The sequence below is a fragment of the Varroa jacobsoni genome, unplaced genomic scaffold (assembly GCF_002532875.2).
Source record: "Varroa jacobsoni isolate VJ856 unplaced genomic scaffold, vjacob_1.0 scaffold_598, whole genome shotgun sequence".
In the NCBI taxonomy this organism is placed as follows: Eukaryota; Metazoa; Arthropoda; class Arachnida; order Mesostigmata; family Varroidae; genus Varroa; species Varroa jacobsoni.
The window spans coordinates 36757-55525 of record NW_019213500.1 but is presented as its reverse complement, the minus strand read 5'-3'; the positions used below and the strand labels follow the sequence as shown (position 1 = coordinate 55525).

The following is an 18769-nucleotide window of genomic DNA, read 5'->3' as shown; positions in this document are numbered from 1 at the left end:
TTCGAATATCATTAACGCAACTCGTTTATTGTATAGTACATGAAGATACGAATACACAACTGGAGAAAGGCGAGCGCAAAGACACAATTCAGTACAACACATTTGTCGACGAAGAGCACGCGTTTCTTACGTCCACTGTGCTACCAATGCAATGCAGTCCTGCCCTATAACGTTCTGGCAATATGCTATTAGTGGTCAGAGCAGCATCATGAAACAAAATCAGAACCATTGAACAACACAGCAGGAACCAGCCGAGAAAATCAGTGACTTCCGCAAATTAACCCAAGTCCCACAGCAGCAGTTGACTGAAGGGTTCTTTTTTTATGCATTTTTGCATGGATAACAGCACTAACAACAATGGCAGCAGCAGCAGCAGCAGCAGCAGCAGCTTCATCTCATTTTTTGAGCAATTGTTTTGGACCTCCGATCAAATTAAGCGAAATCGTCAAATGTCCAAATTGCCGCTAGTGCTATTATTATGAACATTAAAAGACTCAGGTCTTGTAGCTAGTCAGCCATAGCTGTCATAGCTTTTAAGATTTCTACTAGTCTCCAACTCACAGGGAGTACACCATGCAGAAATTTCCGCAGAATCTCGAACTTTGAGACGACCCAGCAGACGAAGACGGCAAGGATAATCAAAGATAGGTGAGAGGTTTCGCGTTATCGTTGCTGTCAGCGCCCAGAATGATCCACTACATGATACTGCGATTACTAAAATGTAGCCACTTTACGTCATCAGCGTCACTCTTCAGCCTCGTCGTCATGAAGCCTTCATCCGGGCAGCAGCAACAGCAGTAGAGCAATAGTTGATCACACGTATGTGCGTGGCTTGTCAAACGCCATGAAAAAACTGTTTTGGTGCTACCAATGATGCCAGTCGTTGTTGCTATCTTCTTTGTGTTAGGTCCAGGTTACGTGCGTTGTGTACGTTCTTGTGGCGTGCAACGCGCTGTCGTCTAGCAGCTAGTCATTCATGAAAGCCTTTTTCATCAATGCTCCTTGTGTTCCTTCCCGGCCTCTGTTCCCTGTAGCTAGCAGTCTGCCTCGTTTGGGAGCAGTTATCATGTCAGTTTCAGAGTCACAAAGCCAGTCTCATCTATTGGTGCCCACCCAGCCAGCAGCTAAAGCTTTTAATAACACCACTTATAATATATATATATATATATATATTACTTAGAAACCAGCACCTCGCCATGAAAGTATACTTACAAAAGCCACTTGTTCGCATTGCCTGTTTTCGCGGGCGTTCCGCGTTTCAAAAAGCCACTACGGTCTACCTCATTGGTTTTCGTCGGAAATGTCTTTGTTCAGAGGTGTACAACAAGTTAACACAATGCCGATGATGTCTACAGGTAATGAGCGGAAATGTAGGAGACACGAATGATTCGTAAGAACTCTGGCCGACAATGTTTAGTGATGAAGGAAGAAAAGTTGTAACAGAGACCCCAGGATAAGAATTCTACAACAGAAAAGTAGATACTGCGAATAACAGCTATGGCAGACGATGCAACGTGGCATAGTTCTAAATATGGGTCCCGCATGCCTCCACGTTATCGTTACGTTTCCAGTACACACGATCCCAGACGCCGATAAGGCGTAGACCTTCTTGGCTCAATATCGAAGTGCGAATTAAAGACCTAGTAGGAGAATCATTGAAGAACAGATTTATTAAAAAGACGTATTCATAGCTTTCCTAGAGAATCAGTCGCTGTGTTATTTACGTCATCGTCACCAAATCAGCCTGGAGAAGAACAATGAACAGTCATTAACACATAATACCATAGACATCACTCACAAATGAAAACAAAGCTTGCGTAAAAGACCGTCTTAGAGAATCTTACGAGATGCTCGCGTATTCGTTTCAACTTCGACTCTCTGACCTGACCTGACCTGACACTAACGAAGATTCATCAAATCAACTGCATGCAGATGAAGTAGAGTTTATATGAATTTCTACTTTCACAACCCAAAAACAGTTTCGACTTTCCCAAGTAAATACGCCTGATACAAACCGCTGTTTGTATTGCTTGTCGTCAATTAGGTTCGTTATTGTTGCTGGTCTACGCTGATCTATAAAAGACTATACTACATAGGTAATATGGACACATTATGGTTTGACTATTTGCTGGGTCGTTTGCTTGAGCAGGAAATAATATCCAGAAAAAGGAAGCTGCTGTTACACAGACACTACCTCGGGGATTGTTAACGTTTCTGTGTGTCTATTGTGGGAATTTAAGCTTGTAGGTACAGAAGATAATGACCCCCTGTTCTGCATCGTTCTCATGCCTGTTTTTCTTTTCAATGTAAGCAAACAGTTGATTTACCGCTACCTAACGCTCAGTAGTAAATAGGAAGACGTATCGGAAAAGGGGCTCATCTAGTTTGTGGACTGCAGTTACCGTTGCTCGGCTTGTCCGGGCGCCCTTAACGGATCGCATATAATAGTCAGTGTTCGTTTTCGATTGATTCGGAATGGCTCAAATTGCCATTGCTTAAATGTAAGGGAACTCAGAGAAGGTCTCGAAAATGAAGTTGCCTGTATCAGCGCGGGATACGGCACCGAAGTGACTCTAGGCGTCAGCCAATCAACTCCCGACAGGACCCGTATGAACACTGACAGCGTGAGTGATAGTAGTTGACGGTGCCGCGTTCACCCGCCGACGAAAATGACGACAATGTCAGCAAGCGAACTTAGAAGTAATATAGGCACAATACACATATATGTGCATGATATATGGGTGTATGTTGTATGAGCATCGTGCACCAACAATGAACGGACAGAGCGCTGGTTGAGATTGCTCTCGAACAGTTGCAGTCGAACCATTTTTCATTGACAGTAGAAACAGCATTGCTTAGCCCAGGGCGAATTTAGTACGAAAAATACACTTTATGTATAACATTGTATGTCTAGTACGAATATAATGCTTCATCATTGGCGTCGTCATTGCAGTCTATCTACCTGCCGATCTCTCGACTGCTACTACTCGATGACATCACATAAATGAATCGAACAAGACAGATACAGATACAATGTTCAACTAACAAGCAAAAGTTATTTTGCTTTTAATAACCCTGCTGGTAGCGATTTGTCCGCCAGTATAAAAGTCCAAAGAGCTGAAAGCTTGCATACGGTCAGCGTGGATTTTATTAAAAAATGATTTTTTGGAAAAGTTTTTACTGTAGACGAATGTTGTTTTGTCGAGGACAAGAAGCTGAAACTGGTCGCGCGATTGGCAAATATACTATACAGATAAGTATAACCTCTCACTTGTTTCCGTTGCTGTCAGACTAGAGTAGGGCGAGGCAGGCACTTTCGCCCAAAAGCTCGATAGGAAAAGTAGTTTATATAGTACGACAAGAACACTACAAGCGGGCAGGAACCCCGTCCTCTTATTAGCATCACGGACATCGTAACATAAGGCGTATATATATATAATTTCTGAATTAATTGTTACAAAAGCTGGGGGCTAGTTAAGTCTAAGGCTGAAACAGGTCTGGAACCCTTAAAACAATAAACCAGCAAGATTTCTTTAAACGTTGCCAACATCCACTAGCTCATGACATGCATTCGGTGTTTTGTTCTGTATAGAGATAGCGCTTTTTTTTGCAATTGATCAATAAAGACCCTGCTTCGAGCTAGAATCCTCAGAGCCCTCCTAGAGCAACATACAGCTGCTTTGGAAACGGGCGATGCCTCGACGTTCCCCGCCAGGTGCAGGTAATCAATCAAACAAACAAACAAACAAACTTTGAAAAAATATACGCATACAGAGGGAGACAGGAAGGTTTACAAGATATACATGATGGGGATATACATGCCCATACGAGAATATACTAAAGTACCGCTTGAGTTTTTCCACCTTCAAGTGAACAGAAGCATGAACAAAAGATAGCAGCATAACATAGAAAACGTGTCAAGGCTATTATAAATAATTCTCGCGGTAGTTTCAGACCGAGAGGAAATGATAACTACGCTCTTCCAAGCTGCTGCTGCCGCCGTTGTCATCAGCGGTGACTATAATGGCAAGCTGATATTCTGAAAGCGTTTTCGCCTTTATTCGTCTTTCGTGTTACTTTTGTGCGCTGTCCTAATGTCAGATCGTTAACGCATCTGTACAACGGACAGGCGCAGAAACAAGCAAACTGTAGCAAGCACGGGCAACAAAAAATGGCGGCCCTCAACGACGCAAAAAATCCGCAAATCGAATGTTCGCGATCGCGCCCCCTCTTCTGTTTGTCACTCTGTTCTGACTGCTACGCTACGCTACGCTGCGCTTTATGTATGAGAAGCTTTGTGGTGGAAACTCGTTGTTAGGCTCAAATCACTCAAGATCAAATCGAAAGTCCGAACGGGGGAAACCCATTAACCCCCGATAATACAATCTACTTCGTTGATCGCAGCAATCGTGAAGAATATGATGATATGGAACAGCAACAACAAGGATCCAACGGCAGCTGAAAAAGGCAACGCAGCTAAAAATGAAACAAACGCTATTTAGCCCGGCGACTTCCGCCCTTCCTATTACGCAGGATATCTCGTGCCTGTCTGTGCAGGGGACACAGGCGTTTCTGCGAAGTGCTTCGCTAATATTTCACTGCAACAAAATGATCCTTTTTTACGTTTTATCCTTACTTGCCAAACATGGCGTTACCTAAATAGCGAACCCGTAGCTAAACATACCCCGTGGTCTGTAATTGATTTAACGATGGAATGTAAGGGAACCTCTAATTGATATGTTGGTGGTGAAATCTCTTTTGAAATGCACTATACCGGCCACAAGCGTACGACGGAAACAGCAGAGACAAGCGTCTGAACGACGCCGACGAAGGTTGTCCTTAAAGAGTTCATAGTAACATTTTAAATCATAGCTGCTGTTGTCGTTTAGAGGAGACTCGGAGTTTTTGAAGGTGTTGTTTCGTTGTTAGTGTTAATCGGAGATTGAACGAATATAGGCGGTAAATCATCAAGCACTGACACCTCAGATGCAGTCTCCCTGTATTACAGCGCATACAAAAAACGCTGCAAGATCAATGTTAGAACTGCACGTAACGTACAAGTTACGCTCGTCAGTTTTGTAAAGTTAACGGGTAAGCCAACGTCGTCATCTACAACGCAAACTTCCTTGCCGCTTCTTCCTTCCGTCGCGTATTTGGTTATTGTAACATTACCTCGTCCTTTATCACAAATAGCGCAGCGTCAGTGACATCACAACGGGCTGTCTACCTGCCATATTTAAATGTCATAAGCTGCATATACAAAACGCCGCTCCGCTAATGTAAAAGCTTTGGCCGTCTAACAAATAAACAAAAGAACTTCCACACATAACAAGTACACGTAACGGTTTGCTTAAAGTGTTGCATCTACGAGTGCACCGCATCGACATTGCGTTGAGCTTCTGCGATATGCTATTTATACTTCAGCCCAGTGCACTGACCATGCTCCACTGGATCAAAGTCAACATAGGCCAAAGGCAACATAGCGACCATGTGAGAAAAACCATCTTGAAAATGTAATGGCTTTTTGACATCTCAAATTTTTTACTTTGCCCAGCTTAGACGTTTTAGCCCGGCGCTTCACCCAGACCGCCCTTCGTGGAGGTGTCGGCGCCCACTGAACGATGACGAAGAGATATGGAAATTTGTTAACCCACGGTCCTCCAACAACGTGACCTAGATAAACACTACACATAGCTTTGATCTTAGGAACAACGTGAATCTCCTTTACCTTTGGTATAACTAAATGTCTAGATAATTCAAAGGCAACAAATGCGAACAGATCATTCGAAGGACAAACGGCTTATCTCCACCTAGATGTCCACAGGTCAGCCCTACCCCCGTACGTGGAGTAGTTCAGATCGACGATGGAGGTTCACAGCATAGCAGATGTGAATCAAATGCGCCTTAATATGATGATCGATCGATCGATCAGCTCTCGTCACACGATTGATGCTGGTCTGTTCGATCAATTCGGCTTTTTTCTAGATTAAAACTTTAACAAATAACCTGCAGGGTGTGCATTCTCTCTAGGGACATACCTGCTGTTCGGAGATGGCCACCTTGCGTTTACGCGCTTTACTTCCCGATTGAGGATCTGGAACGGAGAACGAAATGATTAAAAATATTGCGATTGTAACAATCAGTCTGTAATAAAGTACCAGCCAAACGGCCATATTCCCATCTGTTATTATTATAGATGTCTGGGTACTTAGTACTCACTCGCAACTAGGTAATACGTGTGTTTAAAATAACTCTCCCCGAAACGCCCTATTTAGAAGACTGCTGCTAAACGTTATCGCTGTCACGCAAGATAATATGCGTAGTAGGAATCAGGAGATCAATTGATTTTTCCGTTTTCATTTGTCTTTTGCTTCTTACCGTGTGAAACAAACTTGCGCTCGCAACAGAGAGGAAATAACCGACGTTCCTAGCTGCTGTACGCACAGACGTATCACTCACACTATATTATTATCCATTGTTATTATGAATTTATGAAATATAATTATGTTACAGGTTTTCTTGTCTTCCTTTGACAACACTCGTTTCCAAACAGCCTGAATCCTCAGTTCAGGAAGAGTGAATAGCTTGCGGACTTTTATAAGCGGTGGAGATTTTATACGTGGACTGAGGGTGCCGTTACAACGACGACCAGCATCTTCGAGAAAAGAAGCTAGCTTTTTCCGGTCCTCCTAAAGCCATTTGTTCGGGAGAACATTATACTACCCATTTAACAGCTGGCCATAGCTGCGAACCAAAAAAAGCCCTTTGCACACATACAGACTACATGCATGTTGTAAACTTGCACGTAGCAGATCGCGCTATTTACTATGAAGGGACGCTAGTTGCGATCTATGTCCATGTTTTCTTGTTTATTCAAGTGCTCCGACCTGCCGCCGCCGCCACTGTTGCTGTGCTTATTGTTGTCGGAGAATTAAATTTTCTGTTTGAAAATTAAACGCATTCGACACCCGCCGCCGCTGCTGCCGCCACCGTCGCTGCTTCATCGTCGTACGCAAAAGTAGATAAACGGCCCTATCAGTCCGCAGCGGCAGGCGGCAGAGATGGGCGTTGTTTCGCGTCGAAGCTGCTGCCGTTTGGCGACGGTGGTTTAGTGCTCATACGCCCTGTTGGGGTTCTGCATTTTTCTGAATTCGTGAGTTCGTATATCTATCCGCACATCTATATATCTCTTTTTTGTCTTCTCTGTGTACATATATCTATCAGTGGCATGAAGCCCATCGACAGGTTGTATCTGCGTGCGTGCGTGCGTGCGTGCGTGCGTGCGTACGTACGTTAGTGTAGATGTCCACGTGAGTAATCGTGCATTTGTGTTGTTGTCGCATAGTACGAAGAGACGAAATTTGATTTCCATGAATGGATCGGTGCTTGCTGTTGTTGATGGTATTGGGTTTAATTCGACTACACCCTGCTTCCCCACCTTTTGATATATTTGGTGTGATGAGGCCAGTGTCGTTGTCTCCCGGACGGACAAACCAAGGTAGGAACGACTGATAGCAATTCGTAATATTACAACAGCCGAATTCATTCTGCATACTTTCCGTATGTTTATTATAATTTTTATCTGGGAAGTAACGTCAATGGAATAGCATATAAAATAGACTTTTTTTTTTTTTTTGGGATTACGACGCAGGTATATCTCTACGATGGCTTTATGCTTCTTCTTGTTTTCTTATTGACTTCAGATACATTCATCTGCGTACGCTTCTAGAAATGTCGGACCGCTAAATTGAATGTGACACATTTGATGATTTAAAAAACCATCCATTTTGCAATCGGACGTTCAATGCTTTAGGTAACAGTGATATAGCTTTAAAATGAACTAAGTTATAGTATGGCCAAGTGCATAGTCAACGTGTGATAGCAGCAAGTTACCATAGTTGTAACTTGATAGTTATCTTACCTTGACGATTATGCTAGTTCTGTATTTACGTGCCAACGTCTAACCGACTAAATCCACTAAATATAAGCAAATGATTAAAGCGTGCTAAGGGGCAACCTGCACAGGTATCCATTGAGAATGAACTTGTTCCGCGTTGGGATTTGCTTTCTTCAAAGGGAAACACGATAGCACAGCACAGCACGAAAAAAATCATTTTTTTTGTTAAACACACTAAATAAACCAGCCACTATACACATCTATATATATATATATATATAAGCAAAATTTACTAGCCTGCTGCCATTCTTGTAAGCAAAATGTCCAATGAAATGTTTTACATGACTCGAAAACTGAAAGCGCCATTGAGCAGTAGTAGATGAACTGGGCCACGGGAGCGAATAGGAAAAACGCGAGGCCGAAAAACACGAGTGAAGACTTCGCTGTTGGATGCACTCGTGCTCGCTTCATTTGTTAGCGATGTATCTGTTCAATTCCGGGTAACTCCATCAAATTGACTTTCCGATATAGCAACGTGGCTTGGTTTCGTGCTTGACGTAATCGAAGAAAAACTAATTCAACGAATAAGTTGACTTAAAGTTAAAAGTGCCATTACGTGGATAAGAAAGATAAAACGGGAGGAGTTAGCTCATTGCCTTTTGTCAACTTTAGTCATTTGTACTGATCAATAGAGAACGACGATAATGATCACTGCTAACGTGTTGATGGGCATGTGTTTGATGAGACTGACTGACTGACTGACTGACTGATGACTATTCATGTTATTATAATGATAAGGAGCCAGCTACCGTTACCGCTGATCTAGAAGAACGATTACCACGTTTTACTTTTTCTTTCACTCAATGCACCCGGTCATGAGAGTTGCCTTCATCTTTACACGGAGAGATTTAATAATCAGAACAAGAGATATTCTTCTTTTCTCCGTCCGTTTCGTATTTTTCTACCTTCCAATTACCGAAGTCATCACACCGCTACACGGCTGGCGGCATTATTGCGTGCACGATTTTACTCGTCAAACCAAAAACGACAAAGGAAAGCCAAATTAAAACGCAGGGGGTTAGTGTTGCCTCCGCTACTTCTGTTGCTGATGGCTTAGACTAATCAATGGGTCCTGATGATGATACTAATTGTAACATAATGATCATTTTTATGATGACAACACGGGGAGATACAAGAGGCCTTCCATACAGTTGCCTACGCTCGTTATAATGGCTAAGGCATTTAAGTTTACGTATGTTGGCTGCAGACAGCAGCTTTCTTTTGCTGTTACGGCAGCAATGATAAGATCAAAAAAAACCGTGATTATGATCACGTATGTTCAGCTAGAGCACTGATAAATAATGGAACCATAGGTAGTCCAAAGCTGGGGTACGAATCGATTTCTAATCTAGCCAGTATCCGATTTTGTATAGTCTCCGTTTGGAAGGACACGTTTGAAGAAGCGTTATGTTGCATCTGTGGATAGAGCTACTGTGTTGACTCTCGAAAATGATGCTTGGACAGAAATTGAGTGAAAACGTGGCTTTCGTATTATACTGTATAATATCCTCATATCGGTATACACACAGAGTGCTCCGAGAGCCCGTGAACGAGTGATGAAGAGCCACTCCCTGTGAAGGAAAATGTAGAGATTCTGCGATTTTAGATAGTATCATATATGATAACTAAATGAGACTGGCCAATGCCACGGCTGCGGCTTAACTTGAGACTCGTCCAAACAAGTTCAGCTGAAAGGAGGCGTTCACATCCATTGCATAGGATGACGCAATCGATCCAAGGGAAAGGTCGATGTGGCATGATTTTCACAGCAGCCTGATGGTGAATGAATGCGATCAAGCTTAAAGTCCTGAGGGACAAAACAAGATAAAACAATTAAATAACGCCCAAAGTAGAACAAGGTACGCAACCACAGTACTAAAAGGGCCTGTGACGACAACGCTCATCACCAGCAACGATAGAGCTATTACAACGAAATCGACATAACTAATTGAAAGCATATAGCACCGTCTGATAATTGCTGGTGCCTGTTCCACAACTGGACCCAGTCCTCCCACTGAACGCCGTTATTGTTAAATTGTCGTCGCCGGACGTATCGATAGGCTCGTCCGTCTGCTAGAATGATATTGATGCTGCCAGCATTGTTGCGGCTGCATCGAGCGTCCGTTCCGCTCTATGCCCTGCTGCTGACTATCTATAATAAATACTATTGAGGACGCAACAGATTTGTCCATTGGCAGGAAACCGCAGCCGCAGCAAGTATCTACCGGCTACTACTGCCATGGATCGCGTGGCTCCACTCACTTTTACAGCTGTATACAGACACAAGAAAAACTATCGTCAGTGTTGCTTTTCGATTGAAGGCAAACCTCTTCTGTGTTTTTCTTTCCTTTCTCGATTGGTGCTGCAGCATGGCAATGGGAACATCAAGTCCAAAAGCAGCATCGCGTCTCGGAGGATGCAGCAGAGACAAAGACCAAAGAGACGAAAAAATTGCGAGCGTAATAGAACGCGACACAAGAAGAGCGTGAGATCACGACGAAAACGTCACCAAACGTTGCGGCACCAGCATAGCTCACTGGCACAAAGCAGAACGATCGAAACTTTCATGGCAATAGTAGCCGAGACGTCGATAACGACGACGAAAGCGTCGACCTAGAGGCCAAATCCATAAGATCCGCGTCGGCTGCAGCAAAAACAGTAGAAAGCCAAAAAAAAAAGTAGAAAGCTACAGTTGTGCCGATGACGTACTGACCCCGTCATAGCGTTCGTAGATCACCGACCTCCGCTTCGGCAGCCGACTTCGGCAAAACACCCTTTGTATGTTCTAGTAAGAATAGAGGGACGAAAACGGAACTGTAGTTCTCGCTGTAGCTTGTACAGCCCGCCAGCTCTGATTGACTCCGGGCTACTCTCATTCTGTCACTCTGATTCAATATTTCTCCTTTTTTCTCGTGTTTCTTTTTTTGGCGGGTTCCGCTCTCGTTGACCGTGATGGTTGAACTGAAGTCTTTGCGGCGTTACCATATCGAGTCAGCGTAATGCTGTGACCCTTGCATTTCTGATAGTCCCTCGTACACTTTCCCGTTCATGGGTAGACGAGCCGTCGCAGTTAGGCGGCTGGCGCGGCGGCTATTTGCGTAGTGGGGTAGCAGCTATAATGTTAGTTATTTATCCTTTATTTATCAAGCCGACACCACTTTTTCTGCGTGTGCTCACTGGAACTCACGGAATCCTTTAATGAGGGTCGTTATTTGGCTTTCTTTCGTCCCACTCGGTGCACTCTACCCCATTCGATAAACGCAGATAGACCGAGTTGAACAAAGCAAGCCACAGTCACAAAAACAAACGCCAATGATGTTCCTTTGTACACATCTATACGCTACACGTCTGTGCGAGCTTTAGATTATATAACAGCACTCGAAAGACAGGCAGATAAAGTTGGCCAGTCAAAGTGTCGAAGCTGGCCGGCAGGCACTCACGGCATATCGGCATCGTCGTTGTCGACAACAGTAACAAAACAACAACGACAACATCAGCAGCAGCAGCAGCTTACGACACTGCTGTTACGGAAACCCAGTTCATAACTCGGCTACGTTTCTCAGGGTTCAAGGGAGTTCGTTGAATTTCTATTTTTCTTTAATACCAACAAGGACCCGGATCAGCTTTAGCTTTGGCAGATGGTACCGGTTGTACTGGGAAGGCCAAGGAGGTTAGACGGCAGCAGGAGGTCAACGCTTTCCATCGCCATTATTATAACACATCGGCCCTTGTCACTGTGCACTAATGTTAAGAGGACAAATAAAGAGATAGATAATCGCTTAAATTGAACCGATCATGGCGGTGTCTGCTACTTATTGGCCGGGGTGTGTGCTGCCTGACTTCGCCTTTATGTCACTACCATTTTTTCTTGTTTTCCAGGCTGTTGCATGTGGTATGATTGATACCAATGACTTACAACATTATCCGCTTAGCTCTTGTAGCATATGGGCTTTCGGCTGGATTGAAACTATTATTGACACCCTAATGAGAGTTTGAGATGAGAGTATCCGTTGTTATTTAAGTTGTTATTGTTGTTTTTGTGTATTATCATTTTCTTACCATACTTGTTTATCTATAGTGCTTCAAAGAAAACAGCAAAGGTGAATGAATAGTTAGTGTATTCTTGAGTTGGAAAAATTGGCTAGACTCTTTAAGCGGATGTTACAATCTTCGTTTATGAGGATAACTCGTCGTCGTCCAAAAATTGGCTGCAAATGAGCAACCATTAGCAAGAGGAGAATCATTTTAAAAAAGCAAAAAAATAAATGCTCTCCGCCAACTAAAATTGTACTGAAGTTACCTGAAGAGGAAGTTTAAAGTTTATTAACTGTCTAAAATATATATGGATTTTTAGACGATTAAGGACGCGGTTATCATGAAACTACATATATATATATAGTGTCCTTTTTTGTGCCGGGACAGATAACGTACGTATTTCTTACAAAAATACATTAAATTCCTATTAAATAAAATACAATCGAATTTTGGTATACGGGCAAGAGGGTTTACCTCTAGGTAGACCCTTAGGAAAAAAAAACAGCAACGGGCGTCGTAGCGAATACCCCTTGAAGTCAAATGACATTCTGAGGCGACAACAACGACAGCAATAACAACAAAAACCACCGTGCCTAAATTATCATCATTGACAATGATCAACACAACAAAAATTACCTCACATCCGTCAAAGCAGTTGATTATAATGATTAAGCTGCTGATGCCGATGATGATGATGGGCAGAAACAAAAGTTTTCTTTTCGTTGTCAAGAGCTGACCATTGCTTCTGAACACTTTCTACGCTTTCTGTATCTCTGATTGTGGTGTGCCAGCTGCAGCGGACATTGGCATGGGTAGGTCAAATGTTAGATGCCGACGCAGCGGCCTCTAAGCCTTAAAGCATGTCGTACCACGAGTAGTAAGCAAGCAGACACCCCACATTTATCCCCTCGATCGGCCAACGGTTATTCCGTCATCGAGACAGTATAGAACAAGCAGATGCTGACGAGCGACAGGCGAGACAGAAAGACAGGCAACGGCAACAATAAGCCGAAGTACCAACGTTAGCGTTGCTTCAGCTGGCCTCGCAGTTCCTAACCGGAATCTGCAATAGGAGACGATGTCATATGAGGAACTGGCTTCAGGCTAGGACTTTTCTTCATCATTTTGAATCACCTAGGGTCGGATTATGAGTGCGGCCTCAGTTGCGGATGTGTTCCTATTATTGCCGTTGATGTTGCCAGGTAGCAACGTCTGTATAGCAGCCAGTTCTGGTAGCGTGACTGTTCACCTCGTTGTTTGTTGACCAGGAACCTAGACTAGTACTATACTAGTAGCGGTCTCAGAAGGAAAAAAACAGCCGCAGGACTGATCATTGTTTTTCACTGAATAAGCGGGGATTGGTCAACTACTGACTAATTACTGCTGCCGCTGTTCTTAGGAGCAGGTTGGTAAGCTCTGGGTTCTAGAGGCCGAGTACCTGGCTTATATTCGAACGTCTCGTATTTGGCTGGCTAAGCGTTATGTACAACGCACGCACGCACGCACGCACGCGGCAGCATTAATGGTAAAGATGCTTTGGCGATATTCGTTCTGCTACCACCAATTGGAACATGTTTATGATACGAGGCGTCCTAAAAATCGAGCAGCGACGGAGAGATGGTGTTGCTACGAACGAAATGTGCTTGTCAACGCCGCCGGTGTTGTTATCACAGGCACCAACAACGCCATCATCGTCACTGCCGCGGGCAAAATCACCTCTAGCTTTATAACGATTGTTATTATTATGATCGTTGCTATGACTGGGTGAATGATTTGACCGACCATTACCACTAATACCGCAGCAGCAGCAACAAATGCAGGGGTTCCGTATTAAGCTCTAGACAGTCAAGAGGTGGCTCAGCAAATAGGTACTCTATTCTAAAATAGATGGGTAGCGCATAGAAGGCGACACGCGGTCGTAGTAGCTGCCTTCAAACGGTTGAATGTCAGGGAAACGAAATAATATAGATAAGGTTATTTTCCATTGCTTTCACCACTGTAACCGTGGGTCTATTTGTTGTCGGCTAGAAAACAATATTGCAGCGGCTACGGGACCGGCACTGATGATTGTTGTAGTTGTAGCTTGCAGCTGCCGCCATAAATCGACCGCAGTCGATCAGAGTTCCTCGAACATCGGCTGACTTCATTAAGAAGGAAAAGAATTAACCATTAGTTGTTCAGGCTCTAACTAGACTATTGACTAATGGTCTGAAGTTTACAATATCACGGCAGACACGGATGCTACAATGACGAACGTTTTAACGAACATAGATAATACTGAACCTGGCACGACCGCGACATTGATAACTGCTGCGTTGGCATGGGCCGCAAATGACAGGGGAAATATTCAGTGCCCCAATGCAGAAACTTGAATATAATGGGAACAATCGATGCCGCGGGTTATACCTGTTCATATCAACACTGCCCATACCCTATGAAACCATCGACGTATAATAACGTTAGCTAATGGTAATGAATTATATGGCCAACGCAAGCAAGTGCGTAGAAAGTTTAGGTATACGCTGCTAGCGCTCGGTACAAATCACGAAGGCCTCAATCGTTTCCTGGACGTACTAGTCATAGTTATTTAATAATTAAATACTGTCAGATTTTTTTCAACAGCAGTTTACTTTCAATTGATCTTTTCAAGTTGGTTCAGAAAAAGATTTGACGCCAACTCCAAATAATCGTATGTCAAATGTTCCGCTCGGCCGCTTACGCACACTTATCTTCTACTGTATGGCTGTATACTACGACAGGAACACTCCTTGTTTCGCTAACAGATTACGCATGAGAGATTGTTTGCAGTACCTGACCTTTCGCGTGCGTAGAACCACGACCTGTTCTACCTCAGACTAACGGTCATACAAATAGTGGAATCATACCGCACTAGTTTCTCTGGCCGTAGTCGTATGCGAGTGAAGTTTTGGGGCCCAATTGAAGGCTTCCATAAGACTTCCTATTCTTCATGGCTGAAACACTTCAAGAGCTGTCGAAGCAACTACATCTTGTGGTGTACTTGTCACTGCTTTCTCGCTTGTGTACGAGCGACGGATACTCACTCCATTTGGGCTCGCTCCATTGTCCGACCCCGTTTTGTGACAGGCAACGGAAACAGAAGTTGCATGCCGTTCATTGCCGCCACAGCATCAACTTCAACGGCCAGCGCAGCTTGAACCTCGCTTCCTTCGCTAGGATAGCCTTAACCTCAATGTTCTTGCTAACCCAACAATAAAAAAAAAAACTGCAGAGGGTAGATGGCGACGAGCTTATAACAGGAAGCTATCGACGGCGAAAGCAAACATTCAATCATTAGGTCGTCTATAGATGTATACATTCGTACCAGCAGGTAACAACATGAAGACGGAACCGAACGAATCAAGCAAACTCAGCTACCTGAGTCATGCCAAAGGTACGGGAGCAACGCATTTAGTCTTCCTAATGGCGAAGCGAAGACACCTCGCAGGGAAAGAGATTCGCGTAGCGGCGTCAGTCGCACAGTTCAAATAACAGGACCAACTTACCTCGTTTCATAGCCTTCCGTTCCTCAACAGAGTTGCCATTTCTTAGCTGGGCTTCACTGAACTGACTTTGATTGTATCGCAATCACAGCGACGCCGGAATGGCCGAAATGGTAGTCGTACCGTTAATCGCTTCCTCTATATAACAGATACCAGATAGAGTAGCGTACCGTGGCGTATTGCTGACGCCACAATACGATCGGCGTTCTCTTCGACCGACGTTTGCTTTGGAGTTGTTCATCGTACTTGATGTACCGTTAGATTGTGCTACATCCATTAGTGGATTCGTCAGAGGACGAGAGCCATCATACCGTTACTGATACAGATTTTGTTGGCTGCCGTTGTTGTCAACAAACCTACGGTTTGAGTTCGACACTCAGCTTTAAGGGTTTTTTTACGAGTACACTCGCGTATCGATATCAGCCGTAGTCGATCAGCAACAGACGTAACAGGAATCAACGGAGCAACTGCAGCATCAAAGTAGTTTACATCTCTCCTTTTCGGTGTCCGGAAATGCACCTTCCGGAACGCCTGAAAGACGCTCGCTTGCCGGCTTGTTTCTTGCTAGCAGACGCTGAGTAGGTGAGCGGCGTTACGACCCCGTAGTACGCACGCAAATACGTACGCACTTCCGTCCAAGAACGCGCTCAAACCAAAGAACACACTCATTTACTGTATCTTGCAGCGACACGTACAGCCTGATTGCCGGCCGGTAACAACAACAATAATGATACGAAGAACGCTTGCGGCGTTATCCGAACCGCACAAAGACACCAGCAGGCACAGAAGATACATTCAACATCGTGAATTGTCTTTGCCTCGTTGTTTTTCGTCGTCACCACATGTTCGTACAGATCGTATTGGTCCTTAGGTGGCGTCTTGGCCATTTTCATCGATGAGGTCATTCAACTTGCTTCGATGTTCTCAACTTCAGCGTTATCAATAGGTAATAGCTGAATTAACAGCTACATAGCGGTATGAACAGCAGCGATACATCAGCAATATCAACCCGAACGTCTACATCGTCTCCTTCTTCCAGTGCAGAAACGACTACATAATCATCGGCGTGGTCATGACTAGCGTCGCTATTGCCATTACCATTTCAACAGTATTGGTAGTACTTCTGCCGCCGCCGCCGCCGCCGCCGCCGCTTGCGCACGAGCAGCGTCTGATCGAATCGCTGATCGAAAACAGAGCACTGCCACTGGTTTCACCAAAAGACGCCGGTTACGTGCCGCGTGGACGACTTTGATGTTTTCAATTCTCAGTAAATTTTTTCCATTCGTTTACGTCTACGATTGTATATTGCCTGCAAAGATTGCCATTAGCCGGCCCTTCCGAGCTGACAGGCGATTATGATGACGGAACTCGACCATGACGATTGTGGCGTCGTAATATGACGGCCTAGTCCACGTAATTCATTTTCCGTTCATCGCAAATGAAATCAAAGAGGCAGAATGAGTTCGGCTGAGTCTGATAGCGATGGCCGTTAGTCAAGCTAATTAAAATATGGACTCCGCACCTATGCAGAACGTACTTTTTCCTCAACAGCAGCACATTAGACGGCGATGGCGGTGGCGACGGCGACGATGATGACGGTTATGAGCAGGTCGTTCGAACGTTGCCGCTGACGCTTGACAGTCGCTCTCGGTTGATTTACGGCAAAGGACAACAAATATCGAGTCGTGGAATAGGTTTCGTGTCCATATGAACGAGGTGATGAACCGAAAAGGTCGTCGATCATTTCGAAGTGAAAGTAAGAAAATGCCAATATCGTACGCTGGGTATTTTCCGCCTATTTCAATTTGGGTTTATTTCATGGTTGCTTGCTATTCGGTCTAGTTCTACCATTTACCCTTGGATATTACTTTCGATTCGAAAGGAAAGGATTCCATCACTATGATGGTGGTGGCTATAAAATCATTTTTGTTAGCTACCTATTGTCGCCGACCATGGCGGACGCAAAGCAACAGCGGGTCGCTTGTGTGAGCGTACAATAAACTGTACGCCTCAACGCTAATTTTATATGCCTCTATAATATATATTTGCGCCTTATGGCAATTTACCGAGAGATAATACGCTTTATTAGACTGTGTCAAGTTCATTTATTTACGAACGATTGGTTCATGGCTTCAGAGTCATGTTACTATCGTAAGGTGCTTGGCCCTTGCTAACTATCAACGCTGCCTTCTTCGACATGTCGAACAATGAGATATCTTTATCATAATACGCCTTGTGGCCGGCATATATAGCGCAGCGGCGTATCTAATCTCAGCCAAACTTGTTGTTGCCGTCACAGAAATTCGACGGGATTCGTGCGGAACTCACTACCCGTTTCTTCCAGTGATAAGAATAAGTAAGTTAGTTATTGGAAAATCGGTCTGTGAATTAGAACGGATCCTTGTTTCAAGTTATAAAATGATTTCTTTCGACAGACGATCGACTGGCCTTCGATCATTTACCTATCACATATTTCACAGATCAAGTCCATAGGCCCCTATTTGCAAAACCCAGAAAATAAAAAAGGTATTTCTACAAACGATTTATCGTTTCGGCATACGTTTGAGACTAGAAAAGGGCTGTCAATTGTAATAGATTGTTGCGGTATGTTGTAAAATGATACAAAACTTCAGCCCGCTGTAGAAGAAAAACCTAATAAAATGGCTTACGGTAAAAAGCGTCGGTGATGCTTGGGCTTATTTGCTATGCAGGAACATTATTACAATAGTCTAACTTCAGACGCTGTCGTTTTCGGCGAACTTTTCGTGGACCGTTTACCGCCAATCAACTGTTTTCAAACCGGGTGTCTAATTAAAAGTTTGCCCTAGTAGGCCAATGGTTCACTGCTATTACTGCAGATGCTGTCTTCAAATAGCCGGACCGTCCGAAAACTCCGATGGAGTCTAGCTTAGGACAAGACCGAAAAGGTACTAAGCTTCCTTTCTGTACCAGTACCTTTCTGCGATGAAGATAGCCTTTCGAGTCTTAATAACTCACAATGACTAGAAGTAGACACCTAAGGAAAGCGCAGCGTAACCAGAAGGGTGTCACAATTATGAAAATATGACCAGGAACGCACAAGTTACGTGATTGCAGAAAAATTATCGCCAAATTGAAATGCCTTATAATTTTCAAAAATGGCAGCGGGAAACAGGCGAAACGCGCGAGAACCTGTTGATAAGTTATCGAGTGGTCTATCGTTCCTTTTGATTTCGTATTGATCTGGTTGATCGCTTTTGTACTTGTTGATTGCAAT

At 43.9% G+C, this 18769-nt stretch overlaps 1 protein-coding gene across 4 annotated transcripts in view; it reads right to left on the bottom strand.

The window, feature by feature from the left end:
• The window catches only part of LOC111261824 (protein spire homolog 2), a 158020-nt gene that overhangs the window by 102501 nt on the left and 36750 nt on the right, over positions 1–18769 (bottom strand). For all 4 annotated transcript variants that reach the window (XM_022835646.2, XM_022835645.2, XM_022835644.2 and 1 more), the window contains exon 2: positions 6039–6094. In XM_022835646.2, coding sequence (XP_022691381.1) covers positions 6039–6094 — 56 coding nt within the window. The remainder of the gene's footprint in view (positions 1–6038; positions 6095–18769) is intronic.